General features: G+C 40.3%; 1 protein-coding gene across 1 annotated transcript in view; it reads left to right on the top strand.

The window, feature by feature from the left end:
* Positions 1–12,510, top strand: part of LOC119970433 (dmX-like protein 1) — a 332,281-nt gene that overhangs the window by 76,131 nt on the left and 243,640 nt on the right. Inside the window, 2 exon segments of the mRNA XM_038805043.1 lie at positions 2,451–2,529; positions 9,112–9,250. Coding sequence (XP_038660971.1) covers positions 2,451–2,529; positions 9,112–9,250 — 218 coding nt within the window.

The following is a 12,510-nucleotide window of genomic DNA, read 5'->3' as shown; positions in this document are numbered from 1 at the left end:
TCCCCATCGCTAGGTGTGTTAGCCTGAAACCATCTTGATTTCAACTTAATAGACAACTGATGAGTAAAGTTTTGAGTTCTCACTAGGTAGACAAACTGCAACAGCTCTTTAATATTAGCAGAACCACTTGGCATAGCATGTCAGTATATTGGCTAAAATGACCAACTTACGTTTCTTGGAGTTACTTGCTTCAATGCAACCCAAATGAATATTTAGACAAGATGCCAACAACTAATGTATGCATTAATATTTACATATAGTACAATTGTTGTAGGTTTTAGAATTTTCTCTGACTGTAGGCTACAAAGTAGTGTGGTAAGAAGGACCCACCTAGGGAATTTTGAATCATCTTTGGATATATGCAAAATACCAGGTTTGACCATGATCTCAACTCTTTAAGCTAGTTTATTTGTGTGGAGCCTCAATAAAATTATGTGCATCTTGAGTTTCCTTTCGAGTGTATTTCCTCCCTGTAACTATTCATTTTTGCAGCAGAATCCAACTTGCAGGTTAATCATAGTAGATAGGTGGAATGGAGCTCTTTAATTTTGTGCCTGCAATTTCTAAACTATGAAAAAAAACTATTGCATATTTGTCTGGTGCATAGCAAGATTAACTAGCATTGTGACTTAGATGTCACTGAAGAAAAGACAAAAGTGCCTTTCATCCCTTCTCAGTGGAACTGAGGAGGAACACGTCTAAAATGAAATTTGCATTCACCAGCATGCCCAGGCATTGAAATAACTTTACAGTTGGGACAGCTCACTCTTGCATTCAGTACTTTTTGGGATCTTCTCTGTTCAAAACTAATAAAATGCATGTAAGGGTATCAGCGTGTCTTCATGCTGAGCCCATGGTTGAAAATGAACAGAGCTCATAAGGTTTGTTATCTGCAGGTGTACAAGAATATCTTCAGAGAAATACCCAAATATAATCCCAATGATGTTATTCAACACATCATTAAAAAAGTCAGATTGTTAACACAAATTATACTGACTGTTTTCTCTATTAAAGTTGATGATCTGATGACCAGAACCAATTGTCACAGGCAATTTTTGGGAAAAGATATTAAACTGGAAAGTTAGAAAATGTTGACTGTCCTTTGAGATTACCTTGAATTGAGATTGTCGAGAATCCTTATACATGTCAGAGGAAATTCTGCACTTCCAATATTTTTTTTTATAAATTTAGAATAGCCAATTATTTTTTCCAATTAAGGGGCAATTTAGCGTGGCCAATCCACCTACTCTGCACATTTTTGGGTTGTGGGGGCGAAACCCACGCAGACACGGGGAGAATATGCAAACTCCACACGGACAGTGACCCAGAGCCGGGATCGAACCTGGGACCTCAGCGCCGTGAGGCGGTTGTGCCAATCACTAGGCCACCGTGCTGCCCCTACACTTCCAATATTGAGCGACACTCAAAGGCATAGTTTAGAGATCGGATTACAGTATTGTGAACCTGATTTTTCAACCATCAATATTCGGCACTGGTGAATTTCCCCTGTCCTGTAGTTTCAATATTTTTCTTGTAATGGAGAATTACAGTTTCCTTGAGTACCTTTGCTGCTTTTCACTACAGCACACTGTCACTGTTTAATGTGTATATGTGGTTATTAACAGTGTACATAGTTAAATGAAAAGCTTTTCATGCTAACACAACTGATGTATGAATTGAATTGTAGTAACTGTTGTAAATTCGTTGTGCAATATATCTGATTTGCATTTGTAACTTTTAAGATTAGTTATATTTTCTAGTTGATCTGAAAGTTCGGGCACGCGAGATATACTTAGACTACATGCCACCACTTGTGATAGCAAAGTATTTCTTACAACTATCAAATCTGTCAATTTTTATGAACAGAAAACATAAAAATTTGGAGTTATGCACTTCCAGGTTTTGTATGTTTGTATTATGCCGTCAATATTATGAAACTTGAGTATACCTTTATTATGGGATGAAGTGAAATAAGATGACAGGTAATATGCTCTTAGAATTTTCTTTTAAATTAAAGCCACTCAACCAAAAAGTGTTTTATGTATTCCCACAAGTAATCCACAATTAATTAATGGACTCTTCCTTTTCTCATTGCAAATTCAGCATTTGATTGCCAAATTTGAATGCAATTATTTTGCCGACTGTTGCCATAAGTTTAATATTACAAAGCATGTCTAAGATGTAACCTATTAAACAATCAGAGCGGTCCATTAAGGACTATACAGAACAAAGAATAGCACAGGACAGGTCCTTCGCCACTCCAAGCCTGCGCCAATCATGATGCCTGTCTAAACTAAAACCTCTCTGCCAATAACAGCTCTCCCCATAACATTTAAGTTGTGCTCTTATTTAATAAATTAATTAATAATGTTGAAATGTGTTTCAACAAGAAGCTGTTAAACTCACTTGAGTCATTGCACCTTTTTATATTTGAATTTTCTATCTGTCAGCAGCTAAATTATCAATGGCAGAAGAGTGGACAATTTGCACTGGAGTCAGTGGTGCATAACTTAGCATGGGACCCACAAGGTAAGAAAAGATATGTAAAAGTTGTAAATTGGAAGCCTGTTTTCTCAATGACTGGAATGTTAGACAAGATTACAGTGAATATGAACCAGCTGATTTGTAAAATTATTTTCTCCAGCCACGGGTCCAAAATAATATTTGCTGATTTTGTGTTGCGGCAGTCATGGTGAGGCTATGTCCTTGTCGCTAAGTCTTTGCTCCCATTATTGTTAAGTCTGTCTTAAATTAATTTACTGTAATAAAAAATTGAATTCAAATTAGCATCACAGTTAACCAAGTGCCTTGTGATGGAGATCACTTGGTTTGAATTTTTGTAGCAGTTTAAACTGCCAGGAGGAAACTTGCTGGATAACAACAACTACTTCTGACAGTTAAATAGCTTATTTAGCATCATAAAACGTATAAGGTGCTTTACAAGGAACATAGCAACAAAATTTACCATCAAGCCATGCAAGATGATATTGGGGCAGATCAAATTAGAACAGATCAAAAAGTTGATTAAAAGAGAATGAATAGAATGAGAGTAAACAATCCAAGAATATAAAAACTAATTGTAAGAGCTTGTATAGAGTAACTAAAATAAATATTTGTGCCTTGGTGGCAGTGGCAGGAACGGGAAAAAGTATCATGGGAAATTAGGAAATTGCAGAGAAATTGAACAAATATTTTGTTGGTCTTCACCAGTAAAAGATATCAATTACTTGCAAGAAATAGAGGATAGTCAAGGAACTAATAAGAATATGGAATCTAAAGTAATTAATATCAGTAGAGAAAGGTATTGGTGAAATTTAAGGGGCTAAAAGCTCCAGGACCCAATGGTCTACATTTTAGGTTTGTAGAAGTGTAGCTGTAGTCCTAGTGGACTGGGGATGACTGTTCAAAATTTCCTGGAATTTAGAAGAATGAAAGGTGATCCCATTGAAACATGTAAGATTCTGAAAGACAGGCGGAGAGATGTTGCCAAGATATTTCAGAGCTTTAGACCCAGGAAACTGGAAAATTGGCCACCAGTGGTAGAGTTATTAAAATTGGGGTGCACAAGAGGTCCAAATTGTAAAAGTTCAGAGAGTTTTGGGTGAGCTAAAGTTTATGTAGGATGTAAGATAGGAGATTGGCCAGAAGGAAATAGGAATAATCAAGTCTAAAGGTAACAAAATCATTAATAAGGGTTTCAGCAACAGATACACTGAGGCAGGGCTGAAGGTGGGCAATGTTACACAGGTGACAGTGTGCAGGCTTGGTGATGGAGTTGGCGATATCTTGTTAGATGGATTATTCAGAGTCACATATGGCACCAAGGATGTGAATACTATGGTTTAGCCTTAGACAGTTCCCAGGCAGAGTGGCACAGTCAATGGTTGGGGAATGAAGTTTTGACAAGGACCAAAGACTGTGACTTTGTTCTTCCCAGTATTTAATTGGAGAAAATTCTTGCTCAACAAGCAGTGAATGTTGGATAAGCAATCTAATCAATTAAGGAGACATGGATGTGATTGTGACAAGTGGTGGTGAGTTAGACTAGGGTGATGAGTGTACCTCAACCTGATGTTTTTTTTTGGATGGTATTACCGAAGTGCAGCCTACACATGAAAAATGGGAGGTGACGGGGTTATATCCTCAGTATCTCTAGAGCTTTGGGAGTTGGAAGAAAGCCATTGCAGGTAGATCTCTGGTCATGACTGTGAGCAGTCCCACCCAGCTGGACGACAGAGGAACGATACTGGAGGAAGATGGTATGGTCAACTGTCTCAAAGGGTGCAGGCAGGTCGAGAAGAATGTGGAGTAATGTTAGTCACATAGCTCATTTGTGGCTTTGATAAAAAGCCATCTGAGGACTGTAGAAGAAGATGGTGAGGCGAAATATTATTGGAACAATTAAAACGTAGAGTTGAAAGAAAGGTGAATGTGAATTTGGGAGGCAACAACACCCTTGAGGAGTTTGAGGAGGAAAGGGAGGTTGGAAGTCATGCAATAATTTGCAAGGACAGCAGAGTCGAGGTTGGGGTTTTGTGATGACCAGGGGGTTGTCTACAGGTTAAAGGGGTGGAAGACAATTGTCCCTGAAGGGAAGGAACTGTCTCAACTAACATGGCAGCTCGAAAAGGAAGTTAAGTGGTCAGAAATTTGGTGCATATCAGATTGGGAGAGCAGGACGTCGAGTACCATGGGCAAAATGAGCAGGGCATGAGAAGTGATAGAGAAACAAGAGAAAAATGCAAGTGCAGGGTTACAATGGGGGAAATGATTGGTTCCATGGTTAGGGAAAGTTTGGGAAGTTGGAGGCAGTAAAAATGGATGGTCTCAATCTTTTCTTGAATTCCTTCCTTTTTCACCTTCAGCCTTCCTCCCCTTTCCTCTTTTCACAGTGGTTTCTCTTTTCAACATTTTTCCTTTCTTCGTTTTCCTTGGCTATTTTCCCTTTTTGCCTTTGTTCCCTTTTTTTTTCTTACATAAGAACTAGCAGGTGTAGGCCATTTGGCCCCTGCAGCCTGCTCCGCCGTTCAATAAGATCGAGGCTGATCTTTTTGTAGACTCAGCTCCAGTTACAATACGCCCGCTCATCATGTCCCTTAATTCCTTTACTGTTCAAAAATCTATCTACCTTTGCCTTAAAAACATCCAACAAAGTAGCCTCAACTGCTTCACCGGGCAGGGAATTCCACAGATTTACAACCGTTTACACGAAGTGGTTCCTCCTCAACTCGGTCTTAAAGCTGTCCCCACTTATTTTGTGGTTATGCCTCCTCGTTCTAGTTTCACCCGCCAGTGGAAACAACCTCCCTGCTACTATCTTATCTATTTCCTTCATAATTTTATATGTTTCTATGAGTCCCCCCCCCCCCATTCTTCTAAATTTCAAGAGTATTGTCCTAGTCTACTCAGTCTCCTTGTGGCATTGTTAATTAGAGATAGTATAACAGCTGCAGAAAGGCAGTTCGAGGGGGATCTGCCTACTGAGGTAATATGGGTTGAAGTTAGAAATAGGAAAGGAGCAGTCACCTTGTTGGGAGTTTTCTATAGGCCCCCCAATAGCAGCAGAGATGTGGAGGAACAGATTGGGAAACAGATTTTGGAAAGGTGCAGAAGTCACAGGGTAGTAGTCATGGGCGACTTCAACTTCCCAAACATTGAGTGGAAACTCTTTAGATCAAATAGTTTGGATGGGGTAGTGTTTGTGCAGTGTGTCCAGGAAGCTTTTCTAACACAGTATGTAGATTGTCCGACCAGAGGGGAGGCCATATTGGATTTAGTACTTGGTAATGAACCAGGGCAGGTGATAGATTTGTTAGTGGGGGAGCATTTTGGAGGTAGTGACCACAATTCTGTGACTTTCACTTTAGTAATGGAGAGGGATAGGTGCGAGCAACAGGGCAAGGTTTATAATTGGGGGAAGGGTAAATACAATGCTGTCAGACAAGAATTGAAGTGCAGAAGTTGGGAACATAGGCTGTCAGGGAAGGACACAAGTGAAATGTGGAACTTGTTCAAGGAACAGGTACTGCGTGTCTTTGATATGTATGTCCCTGTCAGGCAGGGAAGAGATGGTCGAGTGAGGGAACCATGGTTGACAAGAGAGGTTGAATGTCTTGTTAAGAGGAAGAAGGAGACTTATGTAAGGCTGAAGAAACAAGGTTCAGACAGGGCGCTGGAGGGATACAAGATAGCCAGGAGGGAACTGAAGAAAGGGATTAGGAGAGCTAAGAGAGGGCATGAAAAATCTTTGGCGGGTAGGATCAAGGAAAACCCCAAGGCCTTTTACACATATGTGAGAAATATGAGAATGACTAGAGCGAGGGTGGGTCCGATTAAGGACAGTAGCGGGAGATTGTGTATTGAGTCTGAAGAGATAGGAGATGTCTTGAACAAGTATTTTTCTTCAGTATTTACAAACGAGAGGGGCCATATTGTTGGAGAGGACAGCGTGACGCAGACTGATGAGCTTGACGAGATACTTGTCAGGAAGGAAGATGTGTTGCGTGTTTTGAAAAATTTGAGGATAGACAAGTCCCCCGGGCCTGACGGGATATATCCAAGGATTCTATGGGAAGCAAGAAATGAAATTGCAGAGCCGTTGGCAATGATCTTTTCGTCCTCGCTGTCAACAGGGGTGGTACCAGAGGATTGGAGAGTGGCGAATGTCGTGCCCCTGTTCAAAAAAGGGAATAGGGATAACCCTGGGAATTACAGACCAGTTAGTCTTACTTCGGTGGTAGGCAAAGTAATGGAAAGGGTACTGAGGGATAGGATTTCTGAGCATCTGGAAAGGCATTGCTTGATTAGGGATAGTCAGCACGGATTTGTGAGGGGTAGGTCTTGCCTTACAAGTCTTATTGAATTCTTTGAGGAGGTGACCAAGCATGTGGATGAAGGTAAAGCAGTGGATGTAGTGTACATGGATTTTAGTAAGGCATTTGATAAGGTTCCCCATGGTAGGCTTATGCAGAAAGTAAGGAGGCATGGAATAGTGGGAAATTTGGCCAGTTGGATAACAAACTGGCTAACCGATAGAAAACAGAGAGTGGTGGTGGATGGCAAATATTCAGCCTGGAGCCCAGTTATCAGTGGCGTACCGCAGGGATCAGTTCTGGGTCCTCTGCTGTTTGTGATTTTCATTAACGACTTGGATGAGGGAGTTGAAGGGTGGGTCAGTAAATTTGCAGATGATACGAAGATTGGTGGAGTTGTGGATAGTGAGGAGGGCTGTTGTCGGCTTCAAAGAGACATAGATAGAAGGCAGAGCTGGGCTGAGAAGTGGCAGATGGAGTTTAACCCTGACAAGTGTGAGGTTGTCCATTTTGGAAGGACAAATATGAATGCGGAATACAGGGTTAATGGTAGGGTTCTTGGCAATGTGGAGGAGCAGAGAGATCTTGAGGTCTATGTTCATAGTTCTTTGAAAGTTGCCACTCAAGTGGATAGAGCTGTGAAGAAGGCCTATGGTGTGCTAGCGTTCATTAGCAGAGGGATTGAATTTAAGAGCCGTGAGGTGATGATGCAGCTGTACAAAACCTTGGTCAGGCCACATTTGGAGTACTGTGTGCAGTTCTGGTCACCTCATTTTAGGAAGGATGTGGAAGCTTTGGAAAAGGTGCAAAGGAGATTTACCAGGATGTTGCCTGGAATGGAGAGTAGGTCATACGAGGAAAGGTTGAGGGTGCTAGGCCTTTTCTCATTAGAACGGAGAAGGATGAGGGGCGACTTGATAGAGGTTTATAAGATGATCAGGGGAATAGATAGAGTAGACAGTCAGAGACTTTTTCCCCGGGTGGAACACACCTTTACAAGGGGACATAAATTTAAGATAAATGGTGGAAGATATAGAGGGGATGTCAGAGGTAGGTTCTTTACCCAGAGAGTAGTGGGGGCATGGAATGCACTGCCTGTGGTAGTAGTTGAGTCGGAAACGTTAGGGACCTTCAAGCGGCTATTGGATAGGTACTTGGATTAGGGTAGAATAATGGAGTGTAGGTTAACTTCTTAAGGGCAGCACGGTAGCATTGTGGATAGCACAATTGCTTCACAGCTCCAGGGTCCCAAGTTCGATTTCGACTTGGGTCACTGTCTGTGTGGAGTCTGCACATCCTCCCCGTGACTGCGTGGGTTTCCTCTGGGTACTCCGGTTTCCTCCCACAGTCCAAAGATGTGCAGGTTGGGTGGATTGGCCATGAAAAATTGTCCAAAATTCTATGATTAACCTAGGACAAAAGTTCGGCGCAACATCGTGGGCCGAAGGGCCTGTTCTGTGCTGTATTTCTCTATCTATCTAACTCCAGAATAAACCGAATGAATCTCTCCTGCACACCCTCCAGTGCCAGTACATCAAGTAAGGAGACCAAAACTGCACAGTACTCTAGGTGTGACCTCACCAGCACCCTATACAGCTGCAACATAACATCCCTGTTTTTAAACGCCATCCCTCTAGCAATGAAGGACAGAATTCCATTTGCCTTCTTAATTAACTGTTGCACCTGCAAACCAACTTTTTGTAATACTTGCACAAGGACATCCAGGTACCTCTGCACAGCACCATGTTGCAATTTCTTACCATTTAAGTAATGGTCCATTCTGTTGTTATTCCTACCAAAATGGATGACCTCACGTTTACCAATTTCTTCCTTACTTTCTGTTTTTTTCCTTTTGCTTCAGCCCTTTGTTTGTTCCTCCTTACTTTATTCCTCCCTCCTTTTTTTGTTTTCCTGCTTTTCGATATTCATAGCATGCACAATTTTCCAACCATGACAAAGGCTGTTATGTTTCTATGCCTCAACTCTTTCACTGTCCATTCAGGAATATGTCAAAAGCTGCAAGTGAACACTTGCACTCTGGTCTTGCATTCCTTCATAGTTGGTAAATCGGGAAACTCAAAACGTATGGGTAAAATTGCTAGCTGTCAGTTGGTTAAATTCCATTGAAATTGCGGGACCATTCTGTGATATCACTGGTTTGTCAAAGTATTGTCACAGAACAAAGGGGATATCCATTTTTTTGTCAAATCATTTGACAGGACTACACTGAGTTCAGAAGCTTTCATGAGGACTGAAGGGTAAAACAGTAATTGAAGTAACAAACATTTTCCAATTTCAGGAATTCGTCTCTTGACTGGTTCGAATTCTTTGCAGCTTTGGTCCAATGGAAATCTGGAAATTAATATTAATGAAGAGGAAACTACAGATGAGACAGATCCAAATAAAGCTGGTGATTGGAGATGCATCTGGGAGTCGAAGTAAGGGATCATTTTAGCTTTTGTTATGAATAGGATACAAGTTGTGTTTTCAAGATTTTGGTTCCAAGTTGTCGCCTGGTGAGAAGCAATATTAGCTGTAAAGTAGTTTTTAGGAAATATATGTAATAGTTACTTTTGAAATTCTTGTTCAGCAGTTTAATGCTTACATAGAATCATAGAATATTAGAACATAGAAGGAGGCAATTCAGCCCATTGTGCCTGTGATGGCTTTTGGTATAACTGTTCAACTAATTCCACTCCCTTGTTTCTCCATGGTCCTGTATATTGTTTTTTCATTTTAAATTATTTAACTAATTTTTTTTTTTTTGAATGTTGCTTTGAATCTTTCAGGCAGAATGTTCTGGAGCACAATGACTCAGTTTTTAAAGAATTTTTTTTCCCTTATGTCATGCCTAGTTCTTTTGTTTTAAATGTGTTTATTGGCCCTTCCGCCATTAGAAACCATTAATCTTTAGTTAATTTACCTTAAAGCTTCATGATTTCAAACACCAGTATCAGATCTCCCCTTATCTTACTTTGCTCTAAGGAAAGCATTCCCAAATCCTCCAATCTATCTATGTAACAGTGATCCCTTATCCCTTGAACCAGTGAAGTAAATCTCATCTGCATCCTCTTCAAAGCATTCATATCCTTCCCAAAATACTACAACTGGAGTCAGTCGAGTGTTTTATATAGATTAAGAATAGTTTCCTGACTTTTGTATTCGCTACCTTTATTTATAAAGTAAGAAGTCTTACAACACCAGGTTAAAGTCCAACAGGTTTGTTTCAAACACGAGCTTTCGGAGCACGGCTCCTTCTTCAGGTGAAGAAGGAGCCGTGCTCCGAAAGCTCGTGTTTGAAACAAACCTGTTGGACTTTAACCTGGTGTTGTAAGACTTCTTACTGTGCTCACCCCAGTCCAACGCCGGCATCTCCACATCATGGCTTTATTTATAAAGGCTGAGATCCCGTATTCGACGCAGCATCAGTGGTTAGCACTGCTGCCTCAAGGCACCTGGGACTCGGCTTTGATTTCAGCCTCGGGTGACTGTCTGTGTAGAGTTTGCACATTCTCCTTGTGTTTGTGTGTGTTTCCTCTAGGTGCTCCGGTTTCCTCCCACAGATGTGTAGGTTAGGTGGATTGGCCAGCTAAATTGTCCAAAGATGTGCAGGTTAGTTGGGGTTACAGGGATAGGACATAGAAATGTGCTTAGGTAGGGTGCTCTTTCGGAGGCTCGATGCAGACTTGTTGGGCCAAATGACTACCTCCTCACTGTAGGGACTCTGGATATGCTTTATGAATTGCTTTGTTAACCCGTGCTGCCATCTTTAAAGATGTGTGTGCACACAGCCTCAAGTTGTTGCACACTTTCAAAATTGTACCATTTAGCTTACATTGTCATCCCATTCTTCCTACAAAAATGTGTTTTAAGTCATTAATTCTCAAGAACATTATTGCAATTATCTTTTAAACTTTGAAATATGTTAAGGAAAAACATGTCACTGGGTTCCAAATTTTGAAGTTAAACTTGAAGCATTATTTTGACTTTTCAAAAGTTGCATTATTTCTTGGAATATTTGCATTTATTCGTGCTGGATGCAATGAGTTACAAAATAAAAATTATGTAACTACAAATAAATGCCGTGGGAAGAACTGAATGTTGCGAAGGTTTGTTAAATAAAAAAAAACATTATTGAAGTTGATGCTGGATTCAAATATCAGCTATAGGTTATCCATGAAGGCCCTGCCTTCTCAATCTTGCCCCTCATCTGAGGTATGGTGATCCTCAGGTTAAATCACCACCAATCAGCTCTCCCTCTCAATGGGACTATGGGGACTTTACCTTGTAAACCAAGTTGTTTTTGAAAAGGTACATTGCAACTGGTACAAAATATCTAAATATTGTAACTGGTTCAAAATATCACAATACTGCACAAACATAAATTCATTATACCACACAGTAATGAAATCCTAATATTCTATACACTTCTGCAGTCTATATAGTATACAAGTTAAATGTATGGATTTTAAATACTAACAACGCCGAGCTGTCCAAAAATTAAATCTTGCATGTAGCATGTGGTTCCTGTCTGTGTAGGACTTCTCTGCACTACCCTGTGATTTATTAAAGTCATTGACATAAAATGCATGAAGGAATAAGTTCATAGGACGTTTACACCCTGCATTAGTAATAAAGCAAACCTAATCACCAAATATTATAATTAAATCAAACTTCTTCTGTATGTTCATCCATAACAAGATTTATCTACTGTAAGCATGTAATTACAATTTGGGTTACTAAGCACAAAACCACTGAACATTTCAATACCCTTGTATTTTGAAGGAAGTAATGTCAGGAAATAAAAGGATTAACTTTAGATTGGAATTCATCAGGAGATGGAAAATCCTGTAACTACCATGAGGATATTACAGCATAGAAGAAGCCATAGGAACATAGGGATTTGGAGCAGAGGTAGGCTATTCAGCCCTTTGAGCTTGCTCTGCCATCCAATCAGGTCTCAAATCCAACTCCCCAGTTGCCCATATCTCTTTAACCTGTTTTTTATCAGAAATATATCTACTTGAAACCATTTGATGGCTTTGATTCCACCGTACTATGGGGCAGTGAGTTCCACAAATTCACCACTCTCTGCGAGAAGTAGTTCCTCCTCATCTCATGTTTAAATCTACAATCTCTCGACGTATGTCCATGACCTTTCGTTCTAGATAGGCCAATGTTAAGTTGACTTTATCAATTCCTTTCAGTATTTTATCAGATCCCCTCTCATCCTTCTAAACTCTAGCGAGCGCAAGCCCAAACTGTTTAATCTCTCCTCATACGTCAACTCATTCATCACTGGAATCAATCTGGTGAACCCCCTCTGAACTGCCACCACATCCTTCCTCAAATAAAGAGACAAAACACAATACTCCAGATGTAGTCTCACCAACACCCTGTACAATTGCAACAGCACTTCTCGACTTTTATACTCCAGTCCTTGACAATAAACACTAACATTCTATTTGCCTTTTTAGTTACATGCTGTAGTTAAGTTACAGACCGACTTTCTGCGAGTCATGAACAAAGACACCCAGATCCCTCTGCCCAGACCCGTTTTGAATCAGCTTTCCATTTTGATAATTTGCCTTTCTATTTTTGTGTCCAAAATGGATAGCCTCACGCTTATCTACGTTAAACTCCATCTGCCAAACTTTGGCCAATCTCCTAGACTATCTATATATGTCTATACATTTTT

The sequence above is a fragment of the Scyliorhinus canicula genome, chromosome 8 (genome assembly GCF_902713615.1).
Source record: "Scyliorhinus canicula chromosome 8, sScyCan1.1, whole genome shotgun sequence".
Taxonomy (NCBI): Eukaryota; Metazoa; Chordata; class Chondrichthyes; order Carcharhiniformes; family Scyliorhinidae; genus Scyliorhinus; species Scyliorhinus canicula.
Note: the sequence above shows the minus strand (reverse complement) of the source record. Positions and strands in the feature narration are given on the sequence as shown.